Below are 19017 nucleotides of genomic sequence, written 5' to 3'. Positions count from 1 at the left end.
CTTGTTTGAGATTGATACTCGTTGAGTCTGTCTCTTGTCATTTTCTCTAGGCAATGAGACTTTCTCCTTCAACCGGAGAGGCCTTACCCTTGATCTGATTCAGGATCAAAGGAGCTGGGTATTGTGTCACATGCAATTAGTCTTATCTAGATTTATTAATCAGTATACCTCTTTTCGGCCTATCCTAAAGATCGTTAGACAATGCCTCAATAAGGGAGTTTGGTTGTCATAAGATTTTATTATCGAACTTTCCTTTCGAGCTTCCCCTCAAGGTTTTTAAAATGTGTTTGCTAGGGAGAGGTTTCCACCTCATTATAAAGAATGTTTCGTTCCCCACTCCAACCAATGTGGGATCTCACAATTCACCCCCTTCGAGGCCCAGCATCCTCACTAGCACTCGTTCCTCTCTCCAATCGTCATGGGATCTCATAGTCCACCCTCATTCAGGGCCCAACGTCCTCGGTGTCCACTCCCTTTAACCTTTCCATAGCATACATGTTTTAAAATTTTTGAGGAAAAGCCGAAAAAAAATATACTAGCGGTGCGCTTAGGTTATTAGATAAGATTTTATTGTGGTATCAGACTATAGTTTTAGAGATAATCAAGACTTAAGGACGTTGTTTAACATCCTTAAAACAAATCTTTATCTTATTCATAAAAATATGTTTTTTTTTTAAGAAAATTTAAAACTAAATTTATAAGATTACCCATAAAATTTGTTCTTATGAAGCTTAAAAATAGTTAGGAGTAGTAACAAGGTTAGGCCATGTGATGTTCATTGCCTATATAACCAAATTAAGTTCAATCTCTCAGCTCTGATCTTCCTTTGCTCTGATCTTCCTTCACACGACACCGCAAAACTCCCTCCATTGCCAACCAACCCGTTTTTCCTTTCAAATTCTATAAATCTTCTTCTTCGTCTTCTTCTTCTACTGCCAGATCCTCTGTAGTTCCCCTGTTTCTGTAGAAACCCTCAAATCCCAGAAGCCTCAAACATCGATCGGTGTTCAATTGGCGGTGGTGGATGGCAAAAACCAACAAATACACCTCCATCAATTTCAATCACATCTACGACAAGAATCTCTCCTCCAATTCCAAAACTGGCACTAATCCCTCCAAGAACCCCTCTTCTTCTTCTTCTTTAGCTAGCAAGTCCCATGGCCGCATGCTCGTCCTGACCCGTCCTACCCCCAAACCCATCACCTTGCCTCCGGTTCTTCCCCCCCAGCCGCAATCTCGACCCTCATCTGCCGATCATCGTGAGCTTCCGGATCGACCCCGTTCGCAATCTGGTTCTGATTCCATCTCTCTGCGCCCTCTCGGGCGGACTGGTACAGGCGCGATCGCTCCGTCTCCGATTCCGAGCTTGGAGAAGGAGAAGGAGATTCTTCCTCCTCCTCCGGCGGTGACGTTGCATAAACCGGAGAAATTTGTGCCGCCACATCTTAGGGCGGGTTTCGTCGGGAAGGAGGAGAGACCTGTGAACGTTGGGATCCGACCTAGAGAGGTGAATCAGAGGCAGTCTGGGAATTACGGGTCTCCAAATCGGTATGCTGAAGATGGGAGGCCGAAATCCGGTGGTGGGTATGAAAGGATGAGAGGGGCGGGTGAGGCACGGCTGGGGACGGTGGTGAATCGGCCACGTTCCAGTGGGAATCGCCCGAGTTCTAGCTGATGGTATGTTTCTTCCGAATACTTGCCCTTTCACCGTTTAACTGAGATGCTGTTGGCTATGGCTTTTGAGTTTTATGAGTAAATTGTAGAGCAGATGGCTCCTTTTGTCTCAATTAATTGGGATTATTGAGACACAAACATGAAGTTAAGTGTTCTTAGAATTTAGGACTCCTTTTGATCATGGAGTTTAGGCATGGAATTACCTTCTTTGGGTGCCCTTTTACTGTTTTGTTTGTGGCTTTGATTTTTACTTTTCATTTTTTTTTTTTGAATTCTCTGTGGAGATGAATCAATCCATTTAATCTCATGAATAAATTATAGATAGATGGCTACTTTGGTTTGTCTGTCTCTGATTTTAGACTGCTGATTATTATTGGCCAATAATGTATAAGGTTCCTTAGGAAAGAAGAACATTGGCTGCATGAGTGGGGTTGTGAGATCCTTCCTCGGTTGGAGAGGGGAACGAAGTTTTGCTTATAAGGGTGTTGAAACCTCTACCTAGTAGACACGTTTTAAGAACTTTGAGGGGAAGCTTGGAAGGGAAAGCCCAAAGAGAACAATATCTACCCGTGGTGGGCTTGGGTTGTTACAAATGGTATTTGAGTGTGGAAATCTCTCCCTAGTAGACACGTTTTAAAAACCTTGAGGGGAAGCTTGGAAGGGAAAGCCCAAAGAGGACAATATCTACTAGAGGTGGGCTTGAGTTGTTACAAATGGTATTTGAGTCAGACACTGGGCAGTGTGTCAGTGAGAACACTGGGCCTCCAAAGGGGGTGGATTGTGAGATCCTACATCGGTTGGAGAGGGGAACGAAGCATTCCTTATAAGGGTGGAAACCTCTCCCTAGTAGACGCGTTTTAAAATCGTGAGACTGACAGCGATATGTAACGGGCCAAAACGAACAATATCTGCTAGCGGTGGGCTTGAGCTGTTACAGAGGTTTTACTTTGATTGAAAATCTATTCTCGAATGCAAAATATCTGTATTAGTGTGAAGGGGTTCAACTTTTGGACATGTTTTATTGTTTTCTTCACGTTGTGTCATGTTACCAGAGGAAAAGAATACGATATGATTTGGTACCAAAATAGGGCTCTTGACATTGTTATTTACTCGAGAGGTGTTCTCTATACAGATTCTGGAATTCAAGAACGTGTAGCATAGAATTAAGAAGTCCGAGAATGAGATGTCTGTGTTTTAGAAAAATGCAAGATGCTCGAGTTAGACAGTATATAGGACATTCTATTCGAGGGCTCTACGTTTTCACAGTAGAAAATTACGAATCGAAGAGATGATATGGTGAAGAATAATGAACTGTACATCTCCAATTGGTCAAACCTTCATAATAGATGCTCTTAAAAGATTCACGAGCATATTTGTACACGATCTATTCTATAGGTTATACAGCTGTGCCCCTCCAATTCTAAAGAATTTTCTGATAGAAATTCACCATCTACAGCTGTGTCCTCGAGTTCTAAAGAAAAAGTGTCTGTGTCGTTTTTTGTGCTGAATATTTGTTAATGTGTGGTCCGTGGAAACTTTACTTATATATTTAGGCCATCTTCAACGATACGCACGTCCCTGAGCCGATTCTTAGGAATCGAAAAACATGTTGATCTATCTATTGTTCTTCACTGATCACCAAATTGTGCTTAAACAAACAGATTCATTCTGAAGTTGGGTACTTTTCCAAGGATGAAGATGGATTAGATTTGAAGCAGAAGCACTGCTACTGATGAGCACCCATATATCTTGTATCCTTTTGGAATTTAAAGTTCAGATTGCCATACCCCAACAAAGTGAAGTTTCTCAGCATCCAATCCCTTTATTGATTGGTAGTTCGGCTTCACCCTCCTCTTCTGCATTTTCGTAAGGAGCGAAAGGTCGTTTCAGAATGCAGAACTGACCAGTGTTACGTGTTGTCGTTGTCGTTGACTGCTTTTAGAGACTTAGCGTCGTCTTGTCCCGTGTTGTTCCTTTTTCATCTCTCAGTTTGTAAAATGAAAGATTCTTATTGTGTAAGGATGTTAGGGTTGTTTCAGTTTGTTATGGTCTTATCAGTATATTTCATTGTTGAATCCTCTCTGGGGAAGGTGAATGAAATGGTCATTCTAATGCAATATAATGTGCTGACCATAATATATGTTCAGTTACTTATATAATATATGTTAAAGTTACTATGTTCATCACTTATATAATGACTAAAAAATCTAATTTTTGTTATTTTATACGTACTCAATTCTTTCTACGTATCTAGAAGGATGATCATTACTACTCAATTGTAAGGATGATCGTTATACAATCTACAACGTTTTTCATTTTTCCTATAGTCCTTGATTTTTTCGTTCATTTTCTTAATCATTCCCATTATGAATCACCAACAAGGGTATTCTTAAATACCGATCATTAGCAATTTGAGTTACTCCATCTAGCTAGTAATACATATTCTTCTACCACAGTCGAGTAGAGTATAGAGTTGAAACGAGACCATCGGCTTTTGTCTCCAGCAGTGCTTTGAAATTGATAATTTCATTCATATCTAATCTATTAAATTTGTGCTCGTGTTCTATAATTTCACTAATCAAGTTACCTTAACTTTATTCATTTTCGAGTACAATATGTGCTTAAAATGGTAGTTATGATGATTTCATCTACCGATTCTTTATCTTGATTTATTCATATGTTTTCTTATAATACAACGATTATTATGCTTTTAGATGACGGGAGAAATGAAAGACCGTAAATATAATATTTCAAAGGTTTAGGAGATTGCCAGTCACTCTACCTATCAATCAATCAAGTGGTACATGTGACTCAATTTAGTAAGGATGCAGCCAAAGAAGGTGGAAGAGTATACAAGAGTTTCAAATGAAAGAGAAGAAAATGGTTTCCCACTAAATGGTTTAGTGGTTAATTGTTCCCATTTTTGGAAACTAGCTTACATAAATTTGATGCTTGGGATGGTAGGTCTCCTATGTCTACTTTATTTGCAAAAGAGGCTAACAAATAGATACGAAGTTGGTAAATATTCTACTCCACTTTTGTTATCAGAACTCGAAAAGGAGCTAATTTAACAGCCGCAGCTATAAAAATCAAAACATATGCTTGTTTAGCCTACTATATAAAGAGGAAACGAATATTTTCTTTGTATTATTGTTTCTGCCCCTTGAACTCAGGTGGTCAAAAAGAATATGATACGGTGTTGTATGCACGCTTGAGCAACCGAGGTGAGATAAGTTCGATATTTGCTCGTTGATCTTTGATGTTTAGTACACCCAACACGAACCAGCTATTAAAACTACAAGAAGCAACGTTTGAGGAGCCAGGGAGTTCATTCCTTGGGCTTCTTGCTCATGGCTTTGCGCTTGTTAACCTCCAAGTATTTCTTTCTCAAACGAATGGCCTTTGGTGTAACCTGCATCCATGTAGCCAATCCACAATCCACTATAAGCATTGTAAAACAAATGTATAAAAACAAAGAGACCACATACGGATTGTTTTTGTGAGATCCCACATTGGTTGAGGAAGAGAACGAATCATTCTTTATAAGGGTGTGGAAACCTCTGCCTAGCAGATGTATTTTCAAAACCTTGAGGGTAAACCCGAAAGAAAAAGCTCAAAGAGGACAATATCTGCTAGCGGTGAGCCTGAACCGTTACAATTTTTTTACCAATGAATGTAGGAGAGAAATTCAAAATATTTCGAATTTATATCCGATAGTTATTAAGGAGCATGCCGATATTCAAATGTCTATCCTACGATTATTAAGAAATAGTCGCATTGTGCTGACTTCATCCAATAATTTTTTCAGTCGAACTACAAATACTTAACAATAAAACTAAAACCTTATCAAATGTTTGCTTCGGAGTAAAAGATGGGTTGATTAATAATTTTTTCAGTCGAACTACAATACCTAACAATAAAACTAAAACCTTATCAAATGTTTGCTTCGGAGTAAAAGATGGGTTGAATCAACCGACATGAGTATCCGAAGATAATTACGTACTAAATGGAGATGAGAAGAAAATTTGAATAAATAAGCATAAGTTACCTCAATAAGTTCGTCGGATGCTACGTATCCTATGGCTTCTTCAAGAGTCATCTGCAATTAAGTTTAGAAGAATTAGATGTTAATGTTACTAATCAAACTATAGGAAAAAAAATAATGAAGCTTTTCAGCCTACTCGTGCCCTCGAACTCCCTAGAACTGGACCCCACATTTTTTCTGCTTTACCCTTGAGAGTGTACAAATATATAATATAACACATCTTGGGAACTAGCTTCCACCCTATGACTAATCATGGAAGACTGATAAATGATCCATATTTTTAGTGCAGGCATACGAAGGGGCACAAATTGCAAAGTAAATGTAGAAAAGACATACAAGTCGAGGTGGAGATAGCTTCACGTTTTCATCCTTGGAGGCAGCACGGACGTTGGTTAATTCTTTAGTTCTTACAGGATTAACCTGGAAAAATTGATAACAATGTGAATCAAGTAGAAAGAACTTCAATCAAACAGTCCAATCGTAATATTCTTGACTTACATCTAGATCTGAGTCCCTAGAATGTTCTCCAATAATCATTCCATCATAAGCCTGCAAAAAAGAAAAAAAACAGAAAACATTTTCCAGATATTATTATAGATACAATGACGTGACAAGTGGAGCCTCATTCTAATGCAGAAAACATAATTTCCATATTTGAACAAACCTCCATTCCAGGATTCACAAAAAGAGTTCCTCGGGCTTCTAAACTCATTAAAGCATGAGATGTAATTGCTCCATAGCCCATTGATATCTATACAGAAGAAGAAGAAAAAATCAGGTTCAAGCAACTTGTTCTGTACTGTCAAACAGGTTGAGAAATCTGATTATAAGATTTTATTATTATTTTTTTTTTTTTTTTTTTTTTTTTATTGATACACTACGGCCAGACAAAATATGAAAAAGACTGAAATTGGGGATTCATCAAAGTGAAAGATCAATGCGAACAATGAATGCAATTAAAATTCAAAAACCTCAAATATCTTGAATGGACAAACTTTAGGTGTATGCACAGCAGTTCTTTTATGCTATAAACATCGATACTTTCATATTCATTAAAACTTGATGGTAGTTTTTGTTCGTGCATGCATGGCTGTATGAGAACACTTCTACTCATAGATACTTCATAACACTAAGGTTAACAAATAGTAGTTCATCCTTAGTATTATGACCAGTCCTCCGTTCCATGAGACAAAAGCTTTAGAGGCAGAAAATTGGTGATTTCGTCTCCAGTGGGTGAGGAGAGATGAGTACTTCAAAGAATTATGTTCTCACTTTTAGAAAATCCAAAACAAAGAGGAACATAACATAAATAATAAAGTTAACTTAATTTAAATAGATTCTGCCTAATAATTCTTTCTAGGGTTCAGATTAAATGCACCGGGGGGGGGGGGGGGGGGGGGGGGGTGGTCAGGTCATCAAAAATACAATTGAATTTGTCGACATACCAGTACTCCTTTTCGGACATTTCCAAGAGGACCCCGATGTTTCTCATACTCTGGAGAACAAAAACAAGGATTAGGATTACAAATATTAACATGAGGGAGCCAAAAAGGTGGAATTAAATCGTTTCAGGTTAAAAATATATATATACTCAAGAATGCTCGATGCATAAAACCAGTTCCACGTGTATCGCTGCTAAACACACTTCTGTAACCAACTAAGCCCCTGAGGAATAGTAGATGAAAAAGGTCGGTCAGTGTGATGGAATGCAAAGATCATCCGGATGCATTTTCACAAACAAAACAATTTTGAAAGTAAACAAATAAAATTTGCAGTTTTTTAAAAGATAATAGAGGAACCAGGGTTACAAATCAATTTTTAAGATACATCAGTACATCACATTATCAAAACCCTCCACTCTGAAGAAAGCCAATGAAGCAACCATTTGTAGAAAGTTACCCTTCTCTTTTCCACAGGATGTGCGCAGCCTAAGCCAAATTATATCAAATTTATGTGAAGGTTCTAATGTCGCTAGCATCCCCCTTAATAAACTTTTTCAAGAATCTACAGTCTCCGATATGGGTAAAAGTCAATTCACCCCTACATTATGTTGGTCTAAAACTGCATTGCAGATTTCTCAAGTCTTTCCTACCATTAAATCATCTACTAAGACATTCGGTTTCTGGGAACACTATTCTAAATTCTAAGGTATGGTAAAACCAAAATGGATAATCATGAAGTAGATTCTAACCTGGATGGGCATGTCAGACACAATCTAGTTCTGCCAATGTTTCCTGGGACTGGACCCATCTCAGTAATTTCGGCACGCCTATGTGATAAGGCTTCCATAACCAAACCAACATGTTCTTCATTAACCTGAAAATCCAATCACAATGCTTGAATTTTGCATCTATAATAACAATAACACATACACAAATCTTACCTCAATAGTGACTTCTTCAATTGGCTCAAGCTTCGTGGAATTCTCAGTTTTATACCTAACGCAAAAATGTAGTTTGATTCAATTACTTTATATATTCTTCATTCATTTGAAATTTTCATGTAATACAAATACAAATAAATAAATGAGATTCACATGGATAATTTCATAGAAGCATCTTCAGTAAACTCACATTACTTTAGGCGGTGAAACTGATAACTCAAATCCTTCACGTCTCATGTTCTCAATCAGAATACCTGATTTATCCCAAAATGAACACATTTGATTTCAGAAGATTTAAAATATTGGTAACAACAAGAAAATGAAATGATAAAAGAAATTTTAAAAAGTTTGAGATGCCAGAAAACAAGAACTATATTAGTAAGAACAAATGTGGTGTCTTCTTTCTTAAGCCTGAAGCCTTAGAAATTTCACTGAATGGAAGTTTCCAAAGTGGGCACCTAATTGAAGTTCGCCTCGCCCTTGCACCTCATAAGATTCTGACAAGCCTGGAAGCACATTTATGGCAAGATTTGTTTCTGCTTCAGCCATCAATCGATCACCAATTTTTCCACCGGTCAACTACAAATATAATAGTAGTAGTATGTGAGTAGTCCAAATCATTTCTCATTGCTTTCAATGTTTACATTCAAAACAACATTTCAACCAAGGATATGAAGAAAACAAAGAAAGGCTATGACTAGAAGATACAGGCAAAATGTGATAGATCATCATGCAGTAGCAAGTAAACTAAATGCAAGGACATAGTAGCAGTAAAAAAATGATGTAGAATGACTACAAGGCTGATAATTCCAAATTTCAACAAAGAACTCACATGTGTACCATCACGACCTGCCAGTGGAGAATCATTAACACCAAAAGTCATGGAAATAGTAGGAGGATCCAATTCAAAAGTAGGCAAAGCAGCCAAAACCTAGAAGACACAAGAGTAAAGGAAAACATCAGTGATGCACAACATAAACTCTAAGATAAAGGGAAGGTCAACAACGTACCTCAACATTAGCCACAGTATGACCTATCGAAGGATGTGCCAACCCAGCCATTGACACTATATCGCCTGCCCCAGCACTATCAATTTGAACAACAGTCGTACCTTTCTTTTTCATTAATTTCACAACCTACAAACACAATTGACATAATTCTCAGAATTTGTATTATATCAATTCATCATGACTGTCAAGAATAACAAAATAGAACCTCTCTTTGATAGAAAGAATAACTTCATAGAACTATAATACATAAGAAAAATACGTGTAAGATTGGTCGAAGAAGTCCCTATATTAGTCTTAGATCCTACATGTGCCCATCCAAGAGACAAACAAATCCAAATTTCAAAATGTTACTCAACTCAAGGAATTATCGTCAAACAAACCACAAAGTCCAACTTTAACCTTTTCAAGTATTATATAAAAATGCTATATGGCAAACCTTTCCCTCTTCAATTTTCTCAACGCCAGAATCCTTGACTCGGAGTCCATGAACTCTATCACCAATACGAATGACGCCACAAGCAATACGCCCGGTCAATATTCGTCCAAGATAAAAGTCTCGTTCCATCATAGAAACCTAAAAGGCACTATCAAGTATGTTGAAAATCTTATGCAAGAAAATATTTTATATTTCCCAAATCCAGAAGATCACTGAAAAATCAAAGTTAAAAATCATTACCACGTTAACCTACCAGCATCTGAAAAGGTTCGTCAAGTTTTGCCGCGGGAGGAGGAACATGTCTTACAATGGCATCAAGCAACTGCGACATATTTCTCGATTCGGCAAGTGGATCTTTAGTGAAAGTCTCCGAAGCCCATCCTTCTTTAGCAGACGCATAAAGAACAGGAAAGTCTAGCTGCTCCTCTAAATAAACGTTATAGTGAAAGAAGTTGGTTAGGCTAAACAAGTGTTTGAAAAATCATTCAGAGAAAAGAGTTCTATTGATATTTTCAAAACCGCAGTTCTAAATTGTACCTTTTTTTTCTTTTGAAAAATAGTTCATTTATGAAAGCACATCAAAAGAAGAAAGGGAAAAAATAGTATTTTAAAGAAAGGTTAGCGAAATGTGTTTTTTACTGAATTTTTGTTTTTTTTTTTATATATAAAAAAAAAAAACTGATTGAAATCATTCACAAACAACCCTAGTGCATTAGAAAATAAATTGAGGTCACAGCAGATGAAATAGCAATGTAGAAAATTTCTACTTCATGCATTAACCGTACCTGTAGCGCCCAGATTTGCAAATAGATCGAATACCAAGCTCTCAACTTCATTACATCTCTCTTCAGTTACTGCATAAGTAAATTGAAGGGTTGGTACAATTTTCTCTCCTTTGCTCACATTGTTTATTTGTCTTTAAGAATTAGGGAAATAATTTTCGTTAATGCACAAGATAATATTTAAGTAGTCACTACTATTAGTCCTAAAAGAATATTTGACAAGATGGAAAAAAGTAAGAGTTATAATGGATAAAAAGACAAATTTAGTAGAAGTAATTAAGGAGTTGAGTATCACCATATTTAAAGGCCAAAACATGCCTTATTAACGGTCATAAAACACAAAGCATTATCATAAACGGTAGCAAGCAACACTAATTAAACGTGATCAGTGAGCCTCTACTTCCATACTTCAGCAGCATCCAAACAATTATATTGATTGTATCTAGATGACCTTGAGTTCCAAGGAGATTAGACTACTTTATGTTGACATCTCATTATGATAAGAAATAAACACAATTTATAAGTGAATCTGAGCTGTTAAACATTACTCAACTAGTTTAGACATATACCCTCGACCATGAGGTCAAAGGTTCAAATCATCCCCCACATGATGTTGTACTCAAAAAAGAAAAAGGAAACACAATTTGTTTAACCTATTATTGTTCTGGTAAAGGTGCATCTAAATCATTGATTCAGTGTATCCAAAGCCTCTCTAGACGCATTTTCTCATGCAAATACATAGGCCAAGTGTTCAATCGTGGTGACATTTCAGATGGGGAAGAAAGCAGGGAGTTGCTTCTCAAACATATGTTTGACTAAAAAAGTAAAAGACTTCTTTTCCAAATACCTGATGGTCGGTCTACTTTATTCAAAAGAAGTAGGGGTCGGAGGCCATACTTTAAGGCCTTTGCAAGAACAAACTTTGTCTGTGCCAATGGACCTTCACCAGCATCAACAACTAAAATTGCGCCTTCAACCATTCCAACAACACGTTCAACCTACATCCAAATAGATCCAGCTGTGTATAATAGTGGTAGAAAAAACTTATTGCATTTGAAGCATTTCATAGACAGTGAGAGAAGGATTGTGTTTTTCTTTCTCTGGTAATCGAGGCTCAAAAGAACAAATGGAAAATAAAATCTAAAACTTCCTAATTTGATGATAAAACAATTGTCGTGACAAGTTGAGCAGGAATGTTTGTAAAATTCAGTGTGCATCATGGAGCTAACTGAACTAATTAAACTACGCTCCTCACATTTATAACAGAGTTCTTCAACTTTCTTTCTTGTCAATTCCAAAAACAGAACGTACGAACATAAATGATCATTATAAGAGACCAATTAAAATGAACATTTCACATCCTAAATATAACTTCGATTAAACGAACAAATCGAATTTCAAGTCGTTAGTGAAATGGAAACATACTTCTCCACCGAAATCTGCGTGACCGGGCGTATCCACCATGTTCAACTCATTGTCCTTCCATGAAACAGAGGTAACCTGCCAAAGACAAAATTATACATATCAGCCAATTCATAGGTATAAGATAATCTCATCCTATCTCTCCGAGGTTCTTCATATTTGTATCAATATCAATCTCCAATGAATCATCCTCCTAAAACCAAACCAAACCAAACCAACAAATATACAAAAACTAGCAGAAATTACCTTCGACGCTATGGTAATGCCTCGCTCGCGCTCAAGACTAATCGAATCCATAGCTCGCTCGTGCGGAATATCAGCACCGCACTGCCGGAGTAAACGGTCCATGAGTGTAGTTTTTCCATGATCAACATGAGCAATCACCGCAACGTTCCTAAGTCGGCTCGGATCAAGGTCGCTACTCGGTGCGACGCCAGCAGCAGAAGTGGCAGTGGCTGCTGAAAAAGCGCGCGCTAAGAGATTCGGGAAGACGGATGATTTTGAGATAAGATGAGACTTGTGATGATAAGAAGAGGAAGAAATAGATCTACGAGAAGATGACCAGAGACATCGGAGCAACGGACCCGCCATTTCCGCCGGAAATGGCAGTGCTTTAAGAGGTTTTAGCTTCCGGCGAATGTGAAGGGAGTTGCTTTGCTTGATAGGGTTTAACAATTACGTTTCTTTCTTCTTCTTCCCGGTCGCCCAAAGCTTCTCTAATATCATATTTCTAAAAGAAATTAATATATATACTTAAAAAAAATAAATAAATAATAATAATAATAATAAATAAATAAAGACTTTAATCTCTTTAATTGCAATATTATTTATTATAGCTTAATTTTAATTAAATTGGAATTGAAGTAGATAAACACCTTGAGGGAATGAGATCAATTCTTTGTGTTGTGTACTTAGAATTTATTATTTTACGTATTTTTTTACCACTCGATGGAGTAAGACTAGGTAGTTGAATAACGAGTCGACGTATAATAAGTTGGCTCGAACATACACGAATGTAAAAAAATGTCAATCCCACATTGATTGGGGCGGAGAACGAAACACCAAGGATGTGGAAACCTTTCTTAGCAAATGCGTTTTAAAATCTTGAGAGAAAGCCCGAAAGGGAAAACCCAAGGAGGAGCTAGCGGTGGGCTTGGATTGTTGCACATATATATAACTCATCGCTCTCGTACCTCCCTCCCTGGTTGGATTATTCTGCATTCTTTTAGTTTTTTTTTTTTTTAAAGTCTTCCTTAGTGTGTGGAGATAGATGGACCTGCTTGAGCTGGAGTTATCAAGGAGAGGTTTTCATGCTCTTATGAGGATTGTTCGTTCTCTTATCCAATTGACGTGGAATCTCACAATTCACCCTATTTAAGGTCTAGTGTTCTTTCTGTCACACTATCTCGTGTTCGCTCTGATACCATTTGTAGCATTCCAAGGCCAACGCCAGTAGATATTGTCCGCTTTATCTCGTTACGTATCATCGTTAGCCTCACAATTTTAAAACAGCAAGTCTCTCCTAAACAAGCAACTTAAAGGCACACCATTGAAGCAAGCGTAGCCGTCTTTGTTCTGCTTGGCTATAAGAGAGTATGTCTCTGTGATGCCCACATTCGTTGGGGAGGAGAACAAAAGACCCTAGCAGACGCGTTTTAAAGACTTGAGGGGAAGCCCGAAAAGAAAAATAAAAAAAGGACAATATCTACTAGCGGTGAATCTGGGTCGTTACAGCTTCCCATTGCATGTTTACGATATTGTTGGTTCAATATTCATTTCTCCTGACTTCTCTTATCAGTATGGTTTGCTAATGTTTATTTCAGGTACTCACAAGGCTCAGCTTGACATGCAGGATAAGGCTCTCCTTATGCTACCCTCACCCTACTTTCCAAACTTCATTTGGTAACCAACCAAATGAAAGTTGCTCAAATGTAAAACTTGGGTACCCTCTCAAGGGTCATTGTGAGATCCGTCGTTGGTTGAAGAGGGAAACGAAACGTTCCTTACAAGGGTATAGAAACCTACTTCCTAATATACACATTTTAAAATCATGAGGCTTACGGTGATACGTAACGGGCCAAAGCGGACAATATTTGTTAGCGGTGGGCTTGGGCTGTTACAAATGGTACCAGAGCCAGATACCGAGCGGTGTGCTAGCAAGAACGACAGCCCTCAAAGGGAGTGGAGTGTGCAGATCTCACGTCGGTTTAAGAGGAAAGGAAACATTTTTTTATAATAATGTGGAAACCTCTCCTTAACATATGCGTTTTAAAACCATGAGGTTGAAGGCAATACGTAATAGACCAAAGCGGACAATATTTACTAGCGGTGAGCTTGGGCTGTTACAAATGATATCAGAACCAGACACCAAGCGACATGTCAACGAGGACGCTGAGCCTCCAAGAAGGATGAATTGTAAGATCTCACATTAATTGGAGAGGGGAACGAAACATTCCTTATAAGGATATGGAAACGTCTCCCTAACAGGCGTGTTTTAAAACCGTGAGGCTGACGGCGATACGTAACGGGCCAAAGTGAATAATATCTACTAGCGGTGGGCTTGGGCTATTACAAATGGTATCATAACCAGACACCGAGCAGTGTGCCAGTGAGAACGTTGGGCTCCCATTGGAGTGGATTGTGAGATCTTATGTCGGTTGTTGGAGAGGAGAACTAAACCTTTCTTTTCATAACAGACATATTTTAAAACCATAAGGCTGGTGACGATACGTAACAGGCCAAAACGGACAATATCTACTAACCGTGAGCTTGTGGCCTCAAACTCTAACTTTCCCGACCAAAAATTCGATGTAATGTAACACAAAGCTAGGAGAGAGAGAGAGAGAGAGAATGGTTGGAGTGGGCTGGCAGGCACTTGGATGATAATGAGAGCATCTGAAAGAGTTAGAATTAGGGCATATACCCTACATGTGGGAGTGGTCTGGGGACAAAGCATAAGAAAGTTAAAAGCGTGCAAGCAATTCACATGGGGTTGTGCTACATTATCATCCCTTTTAAACCCCTTCTCTTATTCACAAATCCCACCATCTTCTTCGACTAAACATCCCCTCACCCTTCTCCCACATGGCTTTGCTTTATCATCATCTCCCCCACGACTAAACTAACATTAACACATCTATTCGAACACCGAGAGCCTCATAATATATTCTTCTCTAGTTCAGATCTGACGGTTTTAAAGGAACAATTTCGAAGAATACAAACCCGCCCTCACCCTCACAATATATTCTTTCCCAGTTCAAATCTGATAGTTATAATGGAAGAGAGTTACGGAGAGAGTTTGAAAGTTTAATTAATAAAAATACTCATAAATTTTATATTTTTGTCTTTAAACTTTCAAAAGTTTCAATAATTTCCGTTGACTTAAAAAAAATTAAAAATACCTTTGAATCCAGTCTGTTAGTAATCATGAACATCGAGTATAAGTTTCTATGGCTTTGCTTTTGGTTTTCGAAGAAGACTTCATACCAATGAAGATGTATTTCTTATTGATTCTCTCTTTAATTAGTCAACGTAAGACTCCCTCCCTACAATCCTCAACATGGTCGGAGTAGTAATTAGTTAATTAACAATAATTAAAGGGCATTTATATTTGTATTCATGAGATCCGGCATCAATTGAGAAAGAGAACGAAACATATTTTATAAGCATGTGGAAACCTGTCCCTATCATACGCGCTTTAAGAGAGAAAGCATAAATAGGACAATATCAGTAGGTTTGGACTGTTAGAAATGGTATTAGACCTAGACACCAGGCCATGTGCCAGTGAGAAGACTGAGTTCCGAAGAGAGGTGGACATAAGGCGGTGTGCCAGCAAGGACGTTGGATCTTGAACGGGGTGGGTCGGGGTTGAGGGAAAACCCAAATAGGAGAATATCGACTAGCGGTGGACTTGGGCCGTTACTGTATGAAGGATACCCTCGAAAATCAAAATTGAGGGATCACGATAGCAGCACGTGGAGGGTAATTGAGTTGAAAATATACAAAAACCAGAGGGCGACGACTTTGTAGTTATACCGTTGAACCCCAACTTCCCTCTTCCCTTTCTCTTCGTCTCGCCCTTCCCTTCCCTTTCCATGTCCCCCGCTGGACATAGCTGTCTATTCTCCTCCCCCATGTTACCCCCACTGCTATTCCCACATCGGATTTCCTCTCCACAAAATTAACATTTTTAAACCCTTTCATCCTCCCTCCTCTTCCGCTCTTCATTTTCTTCCTCTTCTTTCAATTACTCCGGCTGTGCTATGGCACAGTTGCCGCCGAAGATCCCAAACATGCCGCCGAATAATTGGCCGGAAACCTTCCCCCCCACCACCACACTTCCGGTCACCCACCAAAATCCTTCATGGGTTGACGAATTTCTTGATTTCTCTTCCTCCAGACGTGGCTCTCACCGGCGCTCCGTTAGCGATTCGATCACATTCCTCGAAATGCCAATGCCGGAGGATGATTGTCAAGGCTCCGACGCCGCGCCGACGACGGGATCTGGCAACGAATTTGATAGATTTGACGACGACCAATTCCTGTCGATGTTTAATGATGAAATCTCCGCCGCTGTTGCGCCGACTTTGTCGTCGTCGAACACCTCCACGCCGTCCGATCACAACAGCATTAACGACGAAAAAGACGGCCAACAAAGCCGGAACAAAAACGAATCCGACGAAGTACAGAGTCAACAGCAATCCAAAATTCAAACGCAATCCAATTCGCCGGCGCCGGCGGCCTCCGCCGATCGAATAACAGATCCAAAAAGAGTAAAAAGGTGAAATTTTTCATCTGGGTGTTCAAAATTTCATCTGGGTTTCAACAAAATTGAAAATTTTGAAATGGGTTTGTGATTTTTTCTTCGTTTATGGGCTTAGAATTCTGGCAAATCGGCAATCGGCGCAAAGATCACGAGTGAGGAAGCTTCAATACATATCGGAACTTGAACGAAGCGTCACGTCGTTGCAGGTACGTTGCAAAAGCTTTGTTATGGTTAAAAATTACTCACAATGGCGGCGGATTATTAACAAAATGTGGAATTGTGAAGGCGGAGGTATCGGTGCTGTCGCCGCGAGTGGCGTTTTTGGACCAACAGAGATTGCTTCTCAACGTCGACAACAGCGCTTTGAAGCAAAGAATCGCCGCCCTTGCACAAGATAAGATTTTTAAAGATGGTATGTAAATCGCCGCCCTTAATTATCTCATAATCAAACCATAATCCACCTTCATCAAACACATCAATATATATATTCTCATATCTTTTTATCATCAAACTTCATTTATAAACTCTTTTTTTCGGGTTAATTAATAAATTAATTTAAAGGGTCTACCGAGAGATGTCTATAGAGTGAGGAGGAGACGAGATGAATAAGTTTTTCCTATCTGTGTCCTCGCCTCCTATTTCAATCTTTCTCGTAGCTAAGATTTCCATTTATTTTGATTAAAATTGGAGCTAGATTCGTGTGAACGCGTGAGGATTAGATTCTTAAAAAAAATATATATATATATATAATCTTTAATTTTCAATATAGTAAAATATTTTAATAAATCAAATAAGATTGGATGGACAGTGATATAATATTCAACATTATTTTTAAAAACTCAAATTTCAATACTACAATTTAGGTTTTGCCTTAGTTTGGATATGTTTATGTAAAGTATCTTGGTCGAGATGGGGATTTGGATAGCCTCGAGCCTTCCTTTAGTTAACAAAGAGGAAACTCTCTCCACTCTCTTACATGTCCCGTTAAAACAAGAATTCTTCTCTTTGTTGGGGTAGGTATCTGAGGTACAAATTGATACCTCTAAATACAACCCTTATCTTATTTCTCTATAAAATTTCAATATTTTTATTGTCTCAAAACTTTTTTAATGAGATCAAATACGTGTATATATAGTTAAGTAGTTAAACTATATTCAAATAAGTCTGACCGAGTTAGTAAGAGCTAATGTGAACTACAACAGCCCACCATTAATAGATATTATCCACTTTGGATTTTTTCTTATTTTAAAACGGGTCTATTAGAAATAGATTTTCACACGCTTATAGAGAATTAATGGTAAGATCTCACATCTCTCTGACAGACGCGTTTTAAAACCCGTAAAACTGACGATTATACATAACGGACCAAAACAGACAACATCTCATTGCAGTGAATTTGAACTGAGTTAGACCCAGAGAATGGGGACATAATAATTGTCCATGGACTCGAGGGTAGACAGAAAAGAAGAACGTGGCGGGCACTATAAGGAAAGAGGATATAAAATTCCTTGTCTGCCAGCCAATTCTCATGCATGATTATAATAAAATTCCAGCCAAAGTTTGAATCTTTTAATGTTTCACCCTTAGTTTCAATCTTTTGCATGCATGCAGCTCATCAAGAGGCTCTCAAAAGAGAGATAGAGAGACTAAGACAAGTTTATCACCAACAAAACATCAAGAACAATGACAATCCACCGCCTCCCACCGCCACCGCCACCGCCACCGCCACCGCCACCGCCACCGACGCCAAGCTTCCGAATGTAGATCAAAAGGGCCAAGTTCTTAACGTCGTTGTTTAGCACACACCCTCCTCAATAACCCATGTGATGTGGTTGGGGCCACTTCAAAAGCCTTCCATGATTGAGTTGCAAAGAAGAACATACATACATGTGCAAGGGGAAGTAATTTAATTTTGAAAGGGTTGAGGGGCATTGGAATTGGGGGCTTGTGGTAATTATTTTTTATTCAGGGGTTTTTCTGAAATCATTGGAGGGCTCGAGGGGGTTATTAGAAAATTAGGGGAAGAGTGTTGTTGTGTCAGATATGGGTGTTTTGTTGTCTGATGTGATGAACTTTTCCACTGTTTTTTTCTCTTCTTGTTGTGACATTATCTGTCTCATTATTTGTAAATTATTAAATACCAAAATGAAAAATTATATATATTTTTTTATTAGTCTCAATTATATTATCCTATGATTTAGTATATTTATTATAATATAGTTAGATCTCACGTCGATTCCGCGAGATGGATGGTGATATGTAATAGACTAGACAGTATTTGCTAGCGATGAATTTGTGCAGTTACAATAATTTAACTGATATAATTGAAATGATCAGTTTTTTTAAATATTTTTTTTAGATGTTAGTACTGTCTAAAATGACTAAAAATGCCCAATAATTTGCCTTGAAAATAGAATTGGTTCGAGAAAAAATATTTTGGAACGGTTATTTTTATTGAATATCTGGATCAGATTTATCAATTTTAATTTCAATTGTGTGA

The 19017-nt window shown here is 38.1% G+C and overlaps 3 protein-coding genes across 3 annotated transcripts; 2 read left to right on the top strand and 1 right to left on the bottom strand.

Moving 5' to 3' along the window:
* The first annotated feature begins 812 nt into the window (after positions 1–812).
* Positions 813–3860, top strand: LOC111793433 (uncharacterized). The gene is made up of 2 exons (XM_023675303.2): positions 813–1677; positions 3336–3860. The coding sequence occupies exon 1, from the start codon at positions 1025–1027 to the stop codon at positions 1673–1675; it is 651 nt and encodes a 216-aa protein (XP_023531071.2). The 5' UTR covers positions 813–1024; the 3' UTR covers positions 1676–1677; positions 3336–3860.
* Positions 3861–4540: 680 nt separating this feature from the next.
* On the bottom strand, positions 4541–12465 carry EMB2785 (elongation factor family protein). Its single transcript, XM_023675641.2, has 19 exons — positions 11999–12465; positions 11756–11830; positions 11178–11328; positions 10334–10402; positions 9802–9974; positions 9549–9686; positions 9113–9238; positions 8935–9033; positions 8561–8681; positions 8293–8356; positions 8103–8157; positions 7911–8035; positions 7311–7384; positions 7165–7214; positions 6384–6470; positions 6218–6268; positions 6056–6139; positions 5723–5773; positions 4541–5086 (listed from the first exon to the last, which is right to left on the bottom strand). The coding sequence occupies exons 1-19, from the start codon at positions 12341–12343 to the stop codon at positions 5003–5005; spliced, it is 2022 nt and encodes a 673-aa protein (XP_023531409.2). The 5' UTR covers positions 12344–12465; the 3' UTR covers positions 4541–5002.
* Positions 12466–15609: 3144 nt separating this feature from the next.
* Positions 15610–18685, top strand: LOC111793833 (basic leucine zipper 34). Its single transcript, XM_023675891.2, has 4 exons — positions 15610–16532; positions 16633–16723; positions 16803–16929; positions 18129–18685. The coding sequence occupies exons 1-4, from the start codon at positions 16015–16017 to the stop codon at positions 18314–18316; spliced, it is 924 nt and encodes a 307-aa protein (XP_023531659.2). The 5' UTR covers positions 15610–16014; the 3' UTR covers positions 18317–18685.
* Positions 18686–19017: the final 332 nt, after the last annotated feature.

The sequence above is a fragment of the Cucurbita pepo genome, chromosome 4, assembly GCF_057944985.1.
Source record: "Cucurbita pepo subsp. pepo isolate OVF chromosome 4, ASM5794498v1, whole genome shotgun sequence".
In the NCBI taxonomy this organism is placed as follows: domain Eukaryota; kingdom Viridiplantae; phylum Streptophyta; class Magnoliopsida; order Cucurbitales; family Cucurbitaceae; genus Cucurbita; species Cucurbita pepo.
The sequence above is the reverse complement of the archived record's forward strand: the minus strand, read 5'-3'. Positions and strand labels throughout refer to the sequence as shown.